This window comes from Chrysemys picta, chromosome 1 (genome assembly GCF_011386835.1).
Source record: "Chrysemys picta bellii isolate R12L10 chromosome 1, ASM1138683v2, whole genome shotgun sequence".
Lineage (NCBI taxonomy): Eukaryota > Metazoa > Chordata > Testudines > Emydidae > Chrysemys > Chrysemys picta.
The window spans coordinates 274337018-274357246 of NC_088791.1; the positions used below are offsets into that span (position 1 = coordinate 274337018).

Sequence of the window (20229 nt, forward strand, 5' to 3'; positions counted from 1 at the left end):
GCTCCTCGCAAACTCCTGCCTATTCATGAACCTAATGGATAATACCCCACAAGTTTGTTCTCATAGGTAAAGATAGTCCAAATGCATATCCACAACATTCTTATTGAGTGCAAAAATGTACTCTTATGAAATCTGATATCAGAGCTTTGAGTGTAAGTAATGTTAGCTCTGAGCAAGGGGAGACCCCCGATGCTGTAGCACCACCAGTTTGTTTTGTTGGCCGGAAGATGTGGCAATTAAAATTATTCATGAAGTTGCCTCAAATCTGACCACCATTTAGGATACAGAGTTCTCAGAGGTTAAGCCCTGTCTGTAGTTTTCAATAAATCATTTTCATTTCTAGAGTTGATGCGTTTCATAATGAAGTCAAAACTATGAAGCAGAAGGTTGCAAGTACTGAAACAACACAAACTGCAATTCATATCTGCTGCTCTTGAAAATAAGATGTTCTGTTTAGAGAGCAGGACAGCTGATGCAGAAAATAGAAATAATCACCTGAGCTTTAAACTGTCGGGGCTTCCTACAGGAGTTGAGTTTCTGACCCTGTAATATTTTCTCCATACATGGAACCCCTGAAGCTCCAAACAACATACAAATAAAACTCTTAATTAGTTTGAGTTAAAATTAAAATAAAAGGGTTCATTTAAGAAACTTAGCACACTATGTCAGATCTTTTTTGTCTCCGATGATCTCAATAACATTTTAGCATACTCCTTCAAATGTTGCCAATAGATGACTTATGCATAGGTTGCATTTCGGGAAATGATATTGAAATTAAATTAACTTATTAGTAATTGTTATAACTGTACAGTTCTAGGTCAGTAGGTTAGGGTGATCTTAAATGGGGCTGCTGTAACATTAGAGGCAACTCAGCCAATCATCATCTTTCCTCTCCAGTTAATTTGCATGCTTATTTCTGTTGATTGAAATGACTCGGTGATGAGGAAGACTGTACATTTGTGTAAAGAGTTCCTTGGTAGAGTACTAGGTCCCCAGCTCTCGCTTGTCTCGAAGTTCTGTAGCTACATGCTGACATACTAAGCATCAGATTCACCAGTATGGTTCAGCTACTTTGTACTGTTTTAGGAGAGCACAAAACAGCCAAAGCATACCACTGAATCTGTCCTCAAAAAGTTATCTAAGATTGATGCTATATATGTTCAACTCTGGTGGCATTCTCTTTGGCTCTCTTGTTTAGTGTTTATATATGAAATAGATAATTGAAAAATAAATCCTGGACAAAAACCATTTAAACTGGTATTAATATTGACAGTACCAATCAGTAATTTAAGGGGGAAAAAATCATTCTGTGGCTGGATGACATGTGTTTTGTAGTTGGTAACTCAGATTAACAATACAAAGTGCTCCATTTTGGATTATCAACATGTCCAAGAAATTTTTCAAAGTGTATAGTGGTAGCAGCAGCCCACCTCTGAATTGGCTAGCTCATGGAAAATCTCCTCAGCAGATCACAATCAATATATACTGTACCTGTTATTGAGGTTGGGACTAAAAATAAGCAAAACAAATAACATCGAATTTCTACACAGAAAATAGAATCTATTGCAGCCCTCATAGACTCCTTTATGGTGGAGGTGTATCTGCCTCAAACCAGATTCAACAAGTGTCTACTGATCATCCAGCCCCGGCAGACTCCTGAGATGACAATGAGGACACATCTGCATTTGCTAGGCCATATAGCCTCATGGACGTTTGTGATTCTCTGTCCCAGCTTCATCTAAGTTGTCATCTGAGGATAGCTGAAGTCTTCTTATCATTCCAGTTTGCACAGCTTAGACATTCAGATCCAAACTGGCAGAAGGACACTCAGCAAATATGTCAAGGTGTTCCTTTCTCCCTCTTTTACATTTCCTGTAAAGAGTATAGTGCCCCATGCCTTAATGTTCAAATGGGGAGAGCATTTGGATACCCTCACAGTACAAGGTTGGTAGTCCAAAGAGGAGGTTTGTCTGCATAGCAACATCCTAGAGCTCAGAGCAGTATGTCTGATTCACATCAAGGCCCAAAACATCCAAATAGTGATGATCAATACCACTTCAATGTTCTATATCAAGAAACAAGGAAGTGCCAGATCTTCTCCCTTATGCAGAGAAACTATTGTGCTGTGGAATTGGTGTATCCACCACTGGATAATCAGTAATTCATCTGATAAATCTTCATGACATATTGGCAGATAATCTGAGCAGACACTTGCACAAAGAACCACTTCATACAGGACCTCAAGTGGTTGATCAAAGACTCGGTCATCAAGTCAATGTTCAGGCATTGGGGCATTCCCCATGCAGATTTGTTTACAATCAGACGAAATAAATGCAAGTTTCTGCTCTGGAAGATGTTAGAGCCCGGGTTTGAAGGCAGATGCTTTTCTGATTCCATGGAATGACAGTCTCTATTATGCCTATCCTGTAATCCCATTAACCCCTTGCGATTTGAGGAAAATCAACCAGGATTCTGCATTAGTCATTCTCCTAACTCCGTCCTGGCAAAGGCAGTATTCATTTCCAGATCTTCAGACTTTATCCAAATATAATTTCCTCTCTTGCCAGCCTTGGTCAGTCAGACTAACTTCATCCAGATCTTGCCTCTCTTTATCTCATGGCCTGGAAGCTCTCTAGTTAAAAGATATGGAGAAAACTTGCTGTATGGATGTGCAGAATATCTTGATTCAGAGTAGAAAAGATCCTAGTAGGTTTATTTAAAATGAAAGTGCTTTTCTATGTGGTTAGCCTAGCCTAGCTTCTCCCCATCAAAGACAGAGATCCCTCATATCCTTGAATATTGACTATCTTTTTGAAAATATCTGGATTATCTATATATTCTCTGTTTCTTTGGCATCCATTTTTGCTCATCATCAGCTGATTGTCATGTTTTTTTTTTTCTCATCCTCCTGTGATCATATTTCTTTTGAGGACTCCTTCAGGTATTTCCTACAATCCGAGGACCACCCCTGTCCTAGGATATTAATATCATCCTTAATTGTTCAGTAGGATCTGCATTGGAACCTATGACCACACATTTGTTAGCTCATCTTTCCCTGAAGATGGCTTTCCTTGCGACAATTACCTTGTCATGAGTGGGTCAACTTCAAGACCTTTATAGCTGGTCCTCCTTATCTGATCTTTCTCAGAGATAATTAAGGTGTGGTCTAAGTTTCTCTGAAACTCTCCTTTTCATTTGATCCAATACATTCATTTGCCTATCTGCACCCCCCCCCCAAAAAAAAAACCCCAGAACAAACCAAAAAAAGCATATTCATCAAAAGGGGAAGCCAGCCTGCACCCTTTAGATGTTGTCCAGGTCCTAGTATTTTATTTACACTGAACAAAGTCATCTAGAATATCCCCTAGGTTGTTCATTGCCTTTGCTGAAATATCTAAAGTGCAAGCAATGTGAACCACATGTAGGTGGTGTCAGACTATATTAATATGTTCTAAATTAGCTAAATTAGAACATCCAAGATAAATTAGAGTGCACTTGACTAGAGCATCTGCAGCTTCTTTTAGGGGTATTTCCATAGCTGTTGTACATAGAGCAGCTATTCCAGGCACTTTTCCATCATAGAGAAATGTACATCTGATGCTTGATTTGGCAGAGCCATGCCTAAGTCATTATTTAATTAGAATCCTTCTACTCTCCTCCATTAATTGTTACCTGCTTGTGAGTCATCATAAGTGGAACACACAGACAAGCACTCGAAGAAAGGAAAATTACTTATCCCGACAGTACCTTCAAAATGTGGTGTATATATGTGTTTCATGACTCACCCTCCTTTTTCCCCTCCCACGGAGTCTAATTACATCTTGACTTTGCATTGGCGAAGGAACTGAGGGTCAGTTGGTTGCTCCTCCCTTGTATGCCCTTGTGGGAGAGCAGCTTGGGGGCTCTAGGATATGATGGGCCTAGGCCTGACCTAACTGACACTGCTGGCTACCATGTTCTGATTTATGGTCTATGCATACCAGAAATGGAACACTCATAGGCAACACATCTTGAAGAACTCCAGTTACTGTAGAGATAAGTAACTTTCCTTTATCTTTCGATACTTGACCATTTTTAAATATTACGTTTAAAGTAAGATACTTAAACCAAAATTAATTAGAAGTGTACAATGATTTTTGTGTTTATTTTCCAACTGTTATTTGTTTTAGGTGACTTTCCCAGAATGCGTCAGGTGGATGACAATAGAGTTTGATGCTCAGTGTGGCACAGCTCAATCAGAGGATGTCCTTCGCTTGCTAATTCCTGTCAGAATTGTCCTGAACTCAGGATTTGGACAAAAGCAAACTCCTGTTCATGAAAATCTTAATTCATGGATTGAACTAAAGAAATTTTCAGGCACATCTGGATGGCCTACCATGGTTTTAGTGTTGCCAGGTAAAAAGAGTTTATAAATTGCCTGTTTAAATAAAATGGAGGGTTTTGGAGTATAATTAACAAAAGTGAACTTAAATTATAGTAAATTTCCAGAGAAGTAAACTTTACTTAGTCAAAATTAGACTTTTGATGACTATCTTAAATAATGAGACTGAATTATTCAGTTTAGTTTTTAGAATATAAAGCTGAGGAGAAGCCAGACTCAGATTAGAAAGGTGGGCCAATTATAGCAATTGGTTGGATATCATGGAGTAATTATTTGCTTTCTTTTATGTGGTATAAATATGCAGATTGCTCAAGTGTTTCTTCTACCAGTTATGTTTAAAGGCTAATTTTCATATTTATTTTTTGTGATATAAAAGTGGATGAAAAAGGAGGAATTCACATAGATTTATTTTATGTTAATTTCATTGTATTCTGTTAGGAAATGAAGCACTCTTTTCACTGGAAACTGCATCAGACTACGTGAAAGATGAAAAGGCCTGTTTCTATGGCTTCAAGTGTTTTGCAATTGGATATGAATTTAGTCCAGGATCTGATGAGGTGAGAATAAGTGAAGCTACTAAAATTACACCAAATAAATTTGCTTTTCAAAAGGCAAATTATTTTATACCGCCCTTCCCTAGTCAACATATCTTTTGAACTGTAGTTGTATGGAGATTCGTTGTTTCATGCCTTTTTGTCCAGCTGCATGTGCATTATCCTACTGTACAAGGTTTCTCAAACTTTAACAGTTGGAACAGTCTATGGACATGTAAGGGACTATAAAATTCTATAATTGATTAAAAAAATAATCTATTCATTGCATCAAAACTACTCTGTATCTCCTTTAATTCTACTCAAGACATCTGCCTTGATTCCATTATGCTGAGATATCAAAAATCTAGGAATGCTCTTTAATAATTATTAATCCATAAGTACATTTTATTAGCTTAGGTCAGGGGCGGGCAAACTTTTTGACCTGAGGGTCGCATTGGGTTTTGGAAATTGTATGGAGGGCTGGTTAGGGGAGGGGGTCATGGCCCGGTTTCTCCCTCCCCCTCCCCCCCCCGACTCCTGTCCCATCCAACCTCCTCCCCCCCATTCCCTGACGGGTCCCCCGGAATCCCCGCCCCTGACTGCCCCCCCACCACCCCATCCAATCTCTCCTCTCATTCCTGATGGCCCCCCCAGGACCCCTGCCCCATCCAACCACCCCTTCCCCCTGTCCCCTGACTGCCCCCCACCGCCCCATCCAACCCTTCCTCTTATTCCTGACTGCTCCCCTGGACCTCTGCCCCCATTCAACCCCCTCTTCCCCACCCTCTGTCTGCCCCGACCCCTATCCACCCCCCCCCACCCCCTGACCACCACCCCAAACTCCCCTGCCCTCTATCCAACCCCACTGCTCCCTGCCCCCTTACCGTGCTGCCTGGAGCACCGGTGGAGCCAGCCACGCCCTCGCCACAGCGCAGCACGCAGCACCGGCTCTGCAGCTGCGCTGCCCCAGGAGCTTGCAGCCCGCTGCCCAGAGCATTGTGCCAGCAGCGCAGTGAGCTGAGGCTGCAAGGAAGGGGGGAACAGCGGGGAAGGGGTCAGGGGCTAGCCTCCCGGGGCAGGAGCTCAGGGGCCGGGCCGGATGTTGCCCGCGGGCCATAGTTTGCCCACCTCTGGCTCAGGTCATTGTAGGAACAGTGTCTTCTATTCTTTTTCCCCATCATTGGCCAATACCAGACTCTTCAGAAGATGGTATACAAACCCCTAAAATAGAAAATAATGCAGTAAGTTGCTTATTGAGAGAAGTTTCTTTCAAACACTAGGTATTGTCTGATGTTATGAAGAATGAAGATTAATATTCCTTATACATTTTTATCTTAGTGTAATTACAGATACTTTAAACCTCTGAACATCTAATATTCTCTCAGATGCTCCTGAATATGTTGCCTCAGTAATACCTACAGAAGTGAAAAGAACAAGGAGTACATGTAGCACCTTAGAGACTAACAAATTTATTTGGGCATAAGCTTTCGTGGGATGCATCAGATGCATGGAGTGGAAAATACAGTAGGAAGATACATATACACACAGAACATGAAAAGGTGGGAGTTGCCTAACCAACTCTAATGAGACAAATCAATTAAAGTGGGCTATTATCAGCCTGAGGAAAAATCACTTTTGTAGTGATAATCAGGATGGCCCATTTCAATTTTTCTTGTGTAATGTTGACATCACCACACCCTCCAGTCACCTCAGTTTGTTTACTGCCACAGAGAATGAACAGAAATCCTTCCTGACTTCAGGACTTTTTCCCCTCAGGCTAGTTTAAGACCTTATTGTAAATATTTAGGCCAGAGTAGCATAGGATAGTTTGAAGTAAATATCCCTTCCCTTGTTTTAGGAGCCTTTGGACCATGCACCCTATAACGGCTTTAAGAAGTGCACCTCTTGTTTGACAATCACACTACCTCCTGTAGAATGCATCACCTTTGTTGTCACATTCATGGACTCCACTGAGCCCAGAGCCTTCCTTCCGGAGAAAAGATTTTTCAAAACTTGAGACTCCCTCACAATTCAGGGAACAACTAGTTCCGACCTCACTAATTTTCTGAAGACTAGTAGGCTTGATAACTTCATTGGACCTACATCATTACACCTTTTGCTTATCTGAATATGAAAACCTTGCAGCACTGGATGGTGGGTATGATATTCCAGGTGCAATCCAGACCAGTGAGGTGCTGTCTCAAGCTGCCCTGCAAACTTGGGTGCGTCACAGTGCTTTGCTGCTGTAGCCTCCACCAAGGCCACTCACAAACAGTCATCCAGCATGCAGGTCACACCCTGAGTGTCTGTGTGCCCAGCAACTCTGACCTCAGCAGCCTGTGACCGAACACCAGACACTTTAGCTTCCAGCAGCCTTTGGTTGCTAGTTGCAGGGTGACTCCAACACAATCCCACTCCCAAATTTCCCCCCAAAAATGTGTGTTCTGCACTGTCCAGCCCTCTACTGGACAGTCCAAATATATTCGGTCCATTTCCTCTCTAAGGGGATCAATATTCAACAGTCTGGTACTTGAAAAGGAGTACCCATGCAGTTCACAATACTGGATTAGTTTTGATTAAGAATAAAACAAATTTATGTAACTACAAAGAGAAAGGGTTTAAGTGAGTACAAGTATAAGGCATTAAACTCAGAAATGACTAGAGAAATAAAAGTAAAATGCTTCCTAGGACTAAAACTTAACCAGCTAGACTTGGTTCAAGATAACATTTTTACCACATGCTCCCAGCAACATGGCTGACCAAACTTCAGGTCAGGATTTCTCCCAAAATCAAATGCGGGGTTTCTATTGTTGTCTTAGGTGAAAGAGCAAGAGATGGATAGGGAGATATAACTTGGCATGTTTCAGAGTAGCAGCCGTGTTAGTCTGTATCCTCAAAAAGAACAGGAGTACTTGTGGCACCTTAGAGACTAACAAATGAGACATCATAGGGCCTAATCACATCAACCATACCATCAGGGGCTCGTTCACCTGCACATCTACCAATGTGATATATGCCATCATGTGCCAGCAATGCCCCTCTGCCATGTACATTGGCCATACTGGACAGTCTCTACGCAAAAGAATTAATGGACACAAATCTGACATCAGGAATCATAATACTCAAAAACCAGTGGGAGAACACTTTAACCTGTTTGGCCATTCTATGACAGACCTGCGGGTGGCTATCTTAAAACAGAAAAACTTCAAAAACAGACTCCAATGAGAGACTGCTGAGCTGGAATTGATATGCAAACTAGACACAATCAACTCAGGATTAAATAAGGACTGGGAATGGCTGAGCCATTACAAACATTGAATCTATCTCCCCTTGTAAGTATTCTCACACTTGCTTCTTATCAAACTGTCTGTACTGAGCTATCTTGATTATCACTTCAAAAGTTTTTTTTTCTCCTACTTAATTGGCCTCTCAGAGTTGGTAAGACAACTCCCACCTGTTCATGCTCTCTGTATGTGTGTGTGTATATATATCTCCTCAACATATGTTTCACTCTATATGCATCCGAAGAAGTGGGTTGTAGCCCACGAAAGCTTATGCTCTAATAAATTTGTTAGTCTCTAAGGTGCCACAAGTACTCCTGTTCTTTTTGAGGATAACTTGGCATGTTTCTCCCCTTCTTCTCTCCCCCCCCCCCACTTTTATATTTAGTCACTCTTTGAAATATATTTTCTTGAGGGTTACCCTAAATAAAGTTCACTCCCATTGTGAGGATGGAGGAGTATGGTGGTGAAAGAGGTTCCATTCTGTTGTTTGCTAAGATGCAGATCTATTTGTTTCTGCCCCCTTTCCTTGCAAAAGAACCACCACTTGACAGGTGATTGCCCATCAGCTTTGATGACACCTCGCTAGAGGTGTGAGCTTGTCCTTTGTCTTTGAGAAACTGGTTTACCCACTCCCCAGACTTGTCTGGTAAACACATTTGAGACCCAATTTCAGTTTGTTTATAACTTTACATATAGTGATGCTACACACATTTCATCATGATATTATTGACCAGTGAGTTATTCTTTTTCAAATGATACATTACAAGGCATATTTTATACAAAGGTGATTACAGTAGTGTGAATACAGGGGTGCACTCCATCTCAGTGCTTCACTATACACTGAATGTACGCAGCCTTCAAAGGAAACTGGCCATCCAACCTCAAGTACTCCAATAGCTTCATTGGTGGGAGAACAGGGAAAACATCTGGGGAGGTGGAGAAATCTTCATTGCCCATCACTTGCCATCACAGTCACCACTGTTACCTCTGATTTGGCCTGGGGTCCACAGTACCAAGACCCCTAGGTACATGATCGTTAAAACACCTTAGTCCAGATTATATATCAGCATGCTAGAGCTCAGAACAGTGCAGTGGGCCCTTAAAGCCTATTGCAGATCCCTGCAGAATTATATAATACAGTTGCTTACAGACAACACTATAGCTGTGTGCTGTGTCAATAAACATGGAGGAGTGCATTCCCAGCTCTTATCTGTGGAGGCAATAAAACTATGGCTGTGCTTCATCTAAAGCTAAACCTCATTGCATTTCACCTTGCAGGGGTGGATTAGATGGAGGTAGATTTGCTCAGCAGGCCATCTAATGATCAACAGAAGTGGTCCTTGAAACCAGTGGTGGCTGTAGAACTATTTGATGTCTAGGGCCATGCAGTAATAGACATCTTTGTGCCCAACAAAACTACCAGGTGCCAAGTTTATCACAGAAGAGTATACAGGAACAAAAGCTCCCTCTAAAATGTGATGCAGCAGGACTCAATCCAACACTATTCTATATGCCTTCTCTCCCATTTCCCTGATACCCAAGGTCATAAGGATTAGCAGTTTGGATAGAGCAAACATTATATTAATAGCCTCAATGTGACCTTGTTAGCACCGGTATCTTCAGATGGCCAGAGAGCCACCATAATCACTGCCTATCTGTTCAGAGGTCCTGTCTTAACCACAAGGGAGAATTCTGCGTTCCAACCTAGAAATACTCACCTTACAATGTGGAGGATAGCCTACTGAGTAATGTGGACTGTTTCTGTTTTTGAAGGGTTCAAATCGTCCTTTTGTAATCCAGGGAAGGTGCCACTCTGATGTATGATTGTAATATCTGCTCAACACAATTCTGTTAAGAACAAGGACTTCTCTCCCCTACGTTCTCTAGGTTCCTCCCATTAGGGAGCCTCTGCTGTCATAGAACTTTAATTTTGTCCTAACAAAGTCGCTAGGTCCTACTTATGAGTGTTTTGCTCAAGTCTCTCTTGTGCGCTTATTAAAATTTTCCTGTTACATCTATAATGGAAGTTCAAGAACTGCACACCATCAATTATGCTGCCACTACCCTATACCCGCATATCTTTCAACAGTCATTTAGCACTCTATTTCTACAACTGGAGTGCTATAACAATGGGTGGGTGGGTATTAGATATCATTCAATCTGGCTGTACGATAGTTTACTTCCCTACCTCCTCCAAAACCCCCATTCCATTCCTCTTCAGGGACCATTCTCATGAGGGGATTCTTAGGCAGGAAGTAGGGTCCCTCCTCCAATGAGGAGCAATAGAGTGGAAACCTCTCCAACACCAGGGAAAAGGTTTTTACTTGATGTACTTCCTAGTACCCAAAAAGAAGAGTGGTTAGAGACCCATTCTCCAACTCTGCAATCTCAATCGTGTTATTTGCAAGCTGAAATTTCATATAATCACACTTGCTTCCATAATCCCACCCCTGTAAAAAGACATTTCTATTTACAGCTCTCTCTATGACGAACACGTACATTCATGTAGACATTCATCCCCCACCCCTCCAAGCAGTTTCTCAATTTCATGGTGGGCCCAGACCACTTCCAGTACAGGATGCTTCCATTTGGTTTTGCCTCTGATCCCAAGCTCTTTATCTAAGTCATCCTGGTAATAGCAACTCATTTCAGGTAGAAAAGTCTGACTGTCATCCCTTATTTCACCAGCTGGCTAATTGTTGCCAGGACATTTCAAGAGGCCTACATATCGACCTCATTAATACTTCAGCTCCTTTTCTCTCTTGAAGCCAGTGTAAACTTTGAAAAGTATATCCTCACTCTGATACAGACCACAGACTGCATGAAGTGACTTTGGACTCAATCACAGCAAGAGCTTATCTACCAAGGAACAGGTTTCATGCTATGAACAACCTGATAGACCAGGTTATTTGCAACCCTCAAGTACCAGTCAGAACTTTTCCTTCTGAGACATGTGGCTTCATGCACTTGTTACCCCATTCGCCAGACTCTTCTTAAATTGCCTAGAACTGTGGCTCCAAACAGTGCATTCGCTGACCAAACACAGCATGAATACCACAGTGACGCTTCCTTCCAAAGTAACGTAATCGCTAATGTAACATAATCTGTGATGTAATGTCATCCCATCAACTACGTATGGGTGTTCCCTTACTATCCCCCTTACCGGACAATACAGTAATTACACATGCCTCCCTGTTGAGCTGGGGGGGCCACACAGACATACAGCACAATGCACTTGGACACCCCGAGAAACCAGGATGCACATCAGTCTTTTGGAATTTAGTGCAGTCTGGTAGGCTTGCAATGCCTTTCTTCAGTTTATCCAGTTCCATCATGTCTTCATAACGTTAAACAGCATAACCAACTTTTACATCAACAAGCAAGGAGGGGTAAGATCCATTCTCTTGTGTATAGAAGTAGTTGCCCTATGGAATTTGTGTATTAGGAATTGAATCACCCTGTCCTCATCTTACCTTCTGGGAACTCAGAATGTGTTGGCAGACACACCCCCATTAGGTATTTTGCTATTAATAATGAGTGGGAGCTGCATGATTCGGTAGTGAACAGTATTTTCACTCAATGGGGAACCCCACCTAGAATCTGTTTGTCTCCCAAATGAACAGGAAAATGCAACATCTACTGTTCTAGGGGAGCTCTAGGTCTACACTCTCAGGGTGTTGCTATCCTTCTGACCTGGTCAGGAAACCTGAACTATGCCTTTCCTCTCTAGCATTCCTACCTCAAGTCCTATGGAAACGTCAACAGGACAGGGCACAGCAGGAGTCATACTCCTCGCCCCCAATTGGCTCAAATAAATTTGGTTCCCAAATCTCCATTTAGTTTCATCTCATCATTCAATCAGTATCCTGTCCTTTCCTGATCTTTTGACCCGGGAGAAATGCAGTATCAATCACCCCATCCCTGGAGCACTTCATCTCATTGCTTGGTTTTTGGATGGGTGTCAGACTTAGAACATTCCTGCTCTGAAGCCGTACAAACCATCCTTAATAACAGCAGAAAGGAGTTCACTAGGAAACATTATTCAGCTGAGTGGAAGAGTTTTTCCATCTGCATGCAGCTAGAACACAAATCCCATGTCAGCAAATATTCCCCTTATATTGGACTGTCTGCGTTCTGTCAAAATGACTGGGCTCTCCCTCAGTTCTGTACAAGACCACCTGGCAGCAATCAGTGTGTGCCATCCACCATCAGATAATTACTCAATTTTGATTCGCCAGTTGCAGCTCCCAGCCGAGTGAGGTGGCCCTGCAGAACTCTGAGCTGCGGGGAGGGGCACCCCTTTGAGCTCCCAACCACCATGTGTGATGGGGAGGACCCCACAGCTCTGAGCTGCCGCTTGCAACGGGAGGGACCCTGGCACTTTCAGCCACTACGGGCAGTGGGAGGACTCCGGATCTCCAAGCCGCCGCAAGCACCTGGGGGACCCCAGAGCCTCATTAGCAGTGGGTGCTGGATCCCTTCCTCCCCATTTTGTCAGTTATTCTTAGTAAAAATCAGGGGCAGGTCAAGGGCTTCCATGAATTTTGGTTTATTGTCCATAACCTGTCTGTGACTTTTACTAAAAATAACCATGACAAAATCTTAACCTTAATTATTAGCCACCTTCTTCGCTGTCCTCAATGTAAATTAGAGCATCTTTCATGCTGCTCTTAACTCACCCAGCTATCCATAGCTCCACACCTTTCTCCCCCACCCCTCCCCCCCCAGGAATTCCCTATGCCAGGGATTCTGGAGTGTTGCACAGATCTGTGGAGCTGATTGTCTACCACCTGGGGACTTAGTCAAGCTGGCCAGTGCACAAAGTTGGATCTGGCTGTATTTTTCAAAGGGGTCAATGTATTCTTCTCCTCTTGTTTTTTACTCCTTTCTCTCATAGGGCAAGATTCTGATATCCTTGTTCACATTGAATAGAAATTTACTCAACAAGTAATCCCATTGAAGTTCATGGGAATACTCAGAGAGTATGCTACTATTCAGTGCAAACAAGGGTATCTACAAGTAGTCACTACAGAATTCCTTAGATATAATTTGAACCATTATGTTCTATTTTCATAAAACTCCAAGATTTTTGAAAATCAAACTCAGTTTTGTGCTGTTCATGATGCAAAAGACAGACCTCCTGTTTGGGCAGAACAGAATGGCTGTATAACCTGATTTTTAAAAAAATGTACAAAGCAGAAGGGTATCCTTGCCATCTAGACATAAACACAAATTATTTTAGTGTCAAGACAGTACATGGGCAGAAAGAGAATATGATTCTGTGAAGGTGATGTAGCAAGCAGCAGTTGGGTGTCAATCCACATGTATGCTCAACATTTCAGAATCTGTAATCTGAGTCCACTTGGACTCAGTTGCATAAGGATTTGAGTCCAAGACACACCCTCTAGTTACAGATTAGTTAGCCTGCATCTATGGAAGGTGAGGCATAATCAAGATTCTAGATTGGAAGGCTCTTTGGGCCAAGAGATTTTGGTCTTTCTTTGTATAATTGCCTATCTCTGAAGGAAATCACTACCCTGGAAGCTCCTCTAGTTAACTGTTCCCACTAATTTGTTTCCTTTTCCTGTATGTGGCTTCCTGAGTGCAAGTTTAGAACCCATGCACCCAATTTTCAGAAGTTCTGAGCCAACCCACAGCGCTCTCTACCTTAAATTGGCATTGCATTCAGCACTTACAAAAATCAGACCCTTTGAACACAATGGAAGAGACTGCACTCTTAGGTTTAAAACATGAGCTCAGACACTTTTATGTTCCACAAACAGAAAAATGGAGAAACTGGAATGGAGCACAATAGTCCCCTTTCCTCTGACTGGGGAGGAACAACACTCCCCTTCCCACCTTAGAAGAGGAGCAGCTGCGGGGAAAGGGAGCCTAGAATCTGGGGAAACTAGTGTGGTGAAGAAATTGGGGATTTCCTCAGGAGCGGAGCAGAAGGAGGTTGAGAGGCCACATTCCCTTCCTCAGTCCAGAGGAAGGGGATCATTCCACATATAAGGACCAGCAAGGGGGAAGAGGGGTTCTCATTTCCAACCCACCTGCAGAGCAGCAACATCAATGGGGAGAAGAACCCAAGAACTTTTTACCCTCCCTGAGGGCCAATATACAGGGAAGAGGCTGTAAGGGACTTCTCCTGAGGACCAGCAGCTGGGTGGAAGGAGAATCTGGAGTCCCCTCAGCCAGAGGCAGTAGGGTAAGAAAGGGGGAAGCCCTTTGAGTAATGGTACCTCTAAGTTGCATACGTGAGTGAGTTCATGCATGCTGCATACATGAGCACATCTTAGAGGGAACATAGCGTTAAGGTATTAATGCATGTATGTACAGTTGGTTTATCTAGTAGTATGTTTCCAAGTTCCCACTCTTTTAAGTGAATGCTACAGGCTAAAGAAAACAGTTATCTTCTGGTAAGAGTGATTCTGCTGAGTGTAAAAGCCCAGCAACCGCCTACATTTAATAAATCCTTTTAATCAGAGAAATTGTTTTCAATCTTTTTTTCTACTGTGATCCCATGTTGCAAGAAAAAAAAAGGGTCAGGACTCTCCTCCCTTATAGCGGTAAAGCAAGGAATGTGATTGTAACTTCATGAAACCTGTTTATGACTCTAAAGATGAACACCCTTGAACTAGAGCACAATATTTTTGTGTCTCACAATCTTCAGTAGTTTGTGGGCATTCTATTAATACAACTACTCAGCTTTTCTTTTCTGAAACTACCTTTGGCTTTAAATTCTTCTCTTATTTTTGAAGGGTATTATACAGCTTGAGAAAGAGTTGGCCAATCTAGGAGGAGCATGTGCGGCTGCTTTGATGAAAAAAGATCTGGCACTTCCCATTGGTAAGTCTCTCTTAAAGAACATAATTTTTTCCTTGATAATTGATTTATATTATATTTTGTGAATTACTAATATTCTATGAGTTTTAAGATTGCTTCCAATTGGAGATAAAATTTGTTTTCACTTTAAGGCTAAAAATTAATCAACACAGATAAATAGTGCTGTTTTGCCACCCACTCTACTCCCTTATGTATAGGGAGTAGGGAAATCTAGTATTTAAATCTGACCAACTCACCCCATCTACAGGTATGAGCTATGTTCTCCAGTTTCTTAATGGTACTTCACAAATGTTCAGGTATCTTACTATTTGTTTTTCTTATCACTGTTCTTTCTCAGCACACTCCACATCAATCATTAAGGAACAGCAACTGTGGTGCTGACTTGTAAAATGTGCAATTATTTGTTTAAAATTAAGTGGTCATGAATATCTGTAGATCTTGGAGCCTAAAATAATTCTTCTCCAAATTTTAAAATTATCAAAAGTATTACATTACTTCATAAGCAGACACGGTACACACACGTTTTCAATAATACAAACACAATTTAAAAAGTACCACAAGTGACAAAAATGAGATTCAGCAAAAGTGACTGGAGCAGAATATTGTAACTGAAGTAGAACTAGAAAGAGAGAGATCCTAATTCTGACCTCTCACTAGTTTTATTCTGGTGCAGCGCCATTGTCTTTAATGGAGTTATTCTTGTTTACAGAAGGCTCACATTACTATGACTATTTAAATTCATTGCTAGGCTCAGATTAGTGATTAGCTTGTTAGGTTAAATGTAAGCAAAGCCACTAAGTGTTCACATTTTGCAAATGGGAGTGCTTAATAGAAAGGCCATGTTAATGAGCAAGGGGACATATGTTTTTGTGCTTGTAACTGCACACTGATCAAATAGAATTTTTTAAAAATCAGATATTTTCTTGTGCACTTGCACATGCAGATCTCTTACTTTCAGTCGCAATAGGCACTTCTCATAAATATTCATTTAGCTCTCAAGAGTATGTTAGGCAATTCTGTAACATGGATTAGAATCCCTCTTCCCTCGGATTAGAGGTAAGTTAAAACTTACTTCCATTGATGACACCTGCTTACCAACGGTTCCCTTCGTTCTTCCATGCAAGAGAAAAATACTAGAAACTAGAAGGCTCCCAACTTTAATTTCCTGGCTTTTCTAACAGTGAATTATCTCCAAAGATGGGTTTTTGACTAAAATGCAATTCCCTTCTTGCTAAAGGGGAGAGCTGTTAGACTTTGTATAGTCTTTTTTTAAAATTGGTGTTACTACTACAGTTCTGTGACCTTCCCTGTTCTCTACTGAGTAGCAGCTTGTTCAAGACCGAGGAGCAGCCTTTAATTTTATTCATTTTGGGTGGCAGTAGTGAGCAGCATTTAGTTCTCCTCCTTCTCCTGGATTGGGTATTGAGCAGTGAAGTAGTCTCAGCTAGCACTCTTGTGCCTCCCAGCCATGATTCTCTGCCCCCATTCATGCATAGCGGAGCTGTTGCACAAACACCAAACTAAATTCAAGTGGTGCTCTCTCTGTGAAGCAGCTTTACAGGCTCTTTAAGAGAGTAAATTGTGTTTGGGTGGCAATGCTTGCAATGGCTAAAGTCTTTAAAAAATAAAATAAAAAAGGTGGAGGAAAGACAACAGTTATATGAGGAGAAAACCCTGGAAATGAGGTCTGGATGGAAAATCCAGAGATGGAGCCGCCACCTCTAAGAGTCCACTGTGACAACAAACAAATGTGCCTTTACTGAGACCTGAACCTAGGAAGCAGAATTTCCCATTTCTCAGAAGAATGGTCTTGATCAACGACAGACAAGGGGGTGAAAGAGGTAGAGAGTCACGGATACTCCCTCAAACTAAGGGCCCCACTACATCCCATCCTCAGTCCCCTATCTTGACTTGACCCCATCAAATATGAGCTGGTGTTAAATGAAATTTCACATCTCCTGGATATAAGAGCAATAAAAAGAGTTCCCACAGAAGAAAGATTCTTAAGACCATACTCCATTTTCTTTCTTGTCCAGAAGCATGGGTGGGAGGGGAGGGGGGAAGTTGGACCCATTATGGGTCAACAAATGGATGAAGAAAATAAAGTTCCCGATGGAGGCTGTAGCTTCAATAGGAGCATTCCTGTCTCAAGGGGGCTTTCTTGCTTATGTGGAGCTAGCAGATACATATCTCCATATTCCCATATGACCATTCGACCACAGATTGCCGAGACTTACTTATGGCATGGCCCACCACTAGTATCATACATTTCCTGTCGTCCTTTTATGGGGCCCAAGGCTCTTTACCAAGATGCTGGTGGTAATAATAGAGACAGATCTCGGTGCACTCACCTTTATCCATTCCTAGATGACTTCTTGGTCAGAGCTTTGACCAAAACATCAGCAAGGAGTGCCACAATCCAAACACTGGATTTGCTTCAAGCACATGGATTTATGATAAACACTAAGAAGAGGTCCTTGATTCCCTCCACAAAAGTAGTTCACCTGGGAGTGGAAATACCCTTCCGTGGCAAAGAATCTAGCTATCACTGGACAGATTCCACAGGATCCAGAATCTGGTATCCATGTTAGTAAAGTGTGCAATTCTGACCATAGTTCAGTGTCTACAGCTACTAGTCCTTCTGGTTTCATGAATAGGAATCCTCTCATGGGCAGGGTCCCATATCAGGTGCCTCCAGTCCTTTCTCTTGGAAGTATGGAACCATTAGAGGATCAGGTATTGGTTCTGAACCACGTGCTGAACGCTCTTAGATCGTCCTCGGGGGGTCTTCCCATATGCCTTCCAGATCCATAGGAACTCACAACTAATGCCAACCTGATTGGATGGAGACACCTGTGCTACAAATGACAGTGCAAGGCACCTGGAACTCTGGGGAAAGGAACCAGAACATCAGCCTGTTGAAGCTCTCCGCGGAAGTTCCAGAACTACCTACAGGGCAAGCGTGTTCTGGTCCAGTTGGACTATGTGACCACTGTGGCTTACATCAACCACCAAGGGGCATCAAGGAGCATTACGCGACATAAGAAGTGAATGGAGATAATGAAATGGGAAGAGAAGACTCTCCCTTCCATAAGAACAATACACATAGAAGAAGAGCTGAAACAAAAGGCAGACTGATTCAGCAGACACACAGTCAACAACTGAGAATGCTGCCTAAATCGTGAAGTCTTCATTCTGATTTTGCATCTCTTCATGAACATGAGTATGATTTGTCAGGGTGGTTGTTACTTGGTTTATGGAGTTCAGGGAAGTTACTTTCCACAAATACAGATTTCTGTCTTTCAACTATCTGTAGCATTCATCGCAGACATGACCATGGACTTGTTCAAATATTCCTCTAGTTCCATAGCTAACAAAGTGATGTGAAGGTACCTATATCTGCAAATCTGGATAACTGATACCCGTCATAAACTTTTAGCTTCAGCCAAGTTCACAGAAGATAATTGTTACATAATTCCTCCTGGACAATTTATCAGTAAGTCGGAGCCCCCACTACATAAAAAAATCCTCTATCCAGGAAACTGACATGTGGCTGAGGGCTTGACTTCATTACCGGGAGATTGATGCTGCTGCAATCGAATTTCTGATAAATCGACGGCAGAGCACTCTCTGGTCAACCCCAGTACTCCATCTCCCTGAGAAGATTAAATTAAGTCGACTGGAGAGCATCTCCCGTCGACACAGCACAGTGAAGATACCAGGGTAAGTCGACCCAAACTATGTCGAATCCAGCTACGTTATTCACATAGCTGGAGTAGCGTAACTGTGGTCAACTTACCCCAGTATTGAAGACAAGCCCTGAGCAAGTTGTCACTGGGGAAAAAACTTGTTGCCAAATTGTTTTGTTTTCCCGCTGTTAGGGCCTTGATATCTGAACTATCTTTATCTAATTTCTTATGTGGCTCCCATTGCTCTATTCTGAGTGCCTCCTACAAGTAAAAATGACAACAATAATTTTATTCCCTTTATCCCTGATGACAGGAAACTGCCTTGAGTTGTGGGGTTGTTTGTTTTTTCCTAATTTCCATATATAAATATGAAAGTGAGAGAACTGAGAGAAGGATGGGTCAGGTCTTAGTCTTCCCTGCAAATGTTAAGCAATTAGTGTTTCCCTTTTTAGGGGAATAGGACAGAGAGCAAAGTCTCTGTTGTTTTTTCTTTTTGTTGCTTTTTAAATTGGGCCACTTGTTTAGATGTCGAAGTATGGATTTAGGATACTTATTTTAGGCAACCATTTGTGAAAATTGTTGCTGTTGGTATTTTTTTTTAAATCCCCCATCTCTAGGTTTTCCTTTATTCAGTCACACGTGTGGTGAGCACAGGAGTACCAACACATTTCCTTAGCAATATCTGCATTTTTAAAACATGCAACAATAATGTTTAATCCACTGAGATAAGTATCTACACCAGAAGAAAAATCTGGAATTGCAGCATCTCAGTAGTCCTCTCTTTAAACCATTGCATTCCCCATCCTTCTGCTTTTTTAACTATTAAGATAATAACCCTAGTGTCCAAGCTGGGATGGAAGGGAAAGTCTAGTGTATAAGGCACTGGAATGGGACTCAATAGACCTTAGGTAAAATTCCTGGCCAGTCACAGGTGTCCTATGTGACCTTTGAGCAAGTAATTTAATCTGCTTTATGCCTCAATTTCCCATATGTAAACATTTTCATAATATTTCCCTACCGTATCAGGAGGGCTGTGAGAATAAAATCCATTTATGACTGTAAGACTATGGTGATGAAAGATATATATGTAGAAAGATAGCAGAAATTTGAGGAATTAGGATGTCTGAGTTTTGGCTATCAGTAGTGGACCAATACAGTACATTTTATGTGGACAGGATAGTTTAGAAGATTTCAGAATGCTTCCTGATTAAGGTGACATCTACATTCAACAGGGTCCTGAAGATAGCACTCTTTTTTATCCAATACCATCTAGCTGAAGTAAAAATAATGGCACTGCATGGAAGTGTGAAGGGCAGTTAATTAAAACATACATCATTTCTTAAATATGTAAAAAATCCACATTTGTCTTTTGCTTTTTTTCACACAAGGAGAAAGTGACTAATGACCCTTTTTGCAGGTCACTTTTCATTTGCCTATCTGAAGTATACAAGAAACACTATTAAGACAGTGGTGGGCAACCTGCGGCCCGTGGG

The 20229-nt window shown here is 41.8% G+C and overlaps 1 protein-coding gene across 28 annotated transcripts in view; it reads left to right on the forward strand.

Annotated features, from left to right (window-relative positions):
* Nucleotides 1-20229, forward strand: part of MYCBP2 (MYC binding protein 2) — a 384804-nt gene that overhangs the window by 212923 nt on the left and 151652 nt on the right. For all 28 annotated transcript variants that reach the window (XM_008178543.4, XM_008178544.4, XM_008178547.4 and 25 more), the window contains 3 exons: nucleotides 4170-4395; nucleotides 4820-4938; nucleotides 14963-15050. In XM_008178543.4, coding sequence (XP_008176765.1) covers nucleotides 4170-4395; nucleotides 4820-4938; nucleotides 14963-15050 — 433 coding nt within the window. The remainder of the gene's footprint in view (nucleotides 1-4169; nucleotides 4396-4819; nucleotides 4939-14962; nucleotides 15051-20229) is intronic.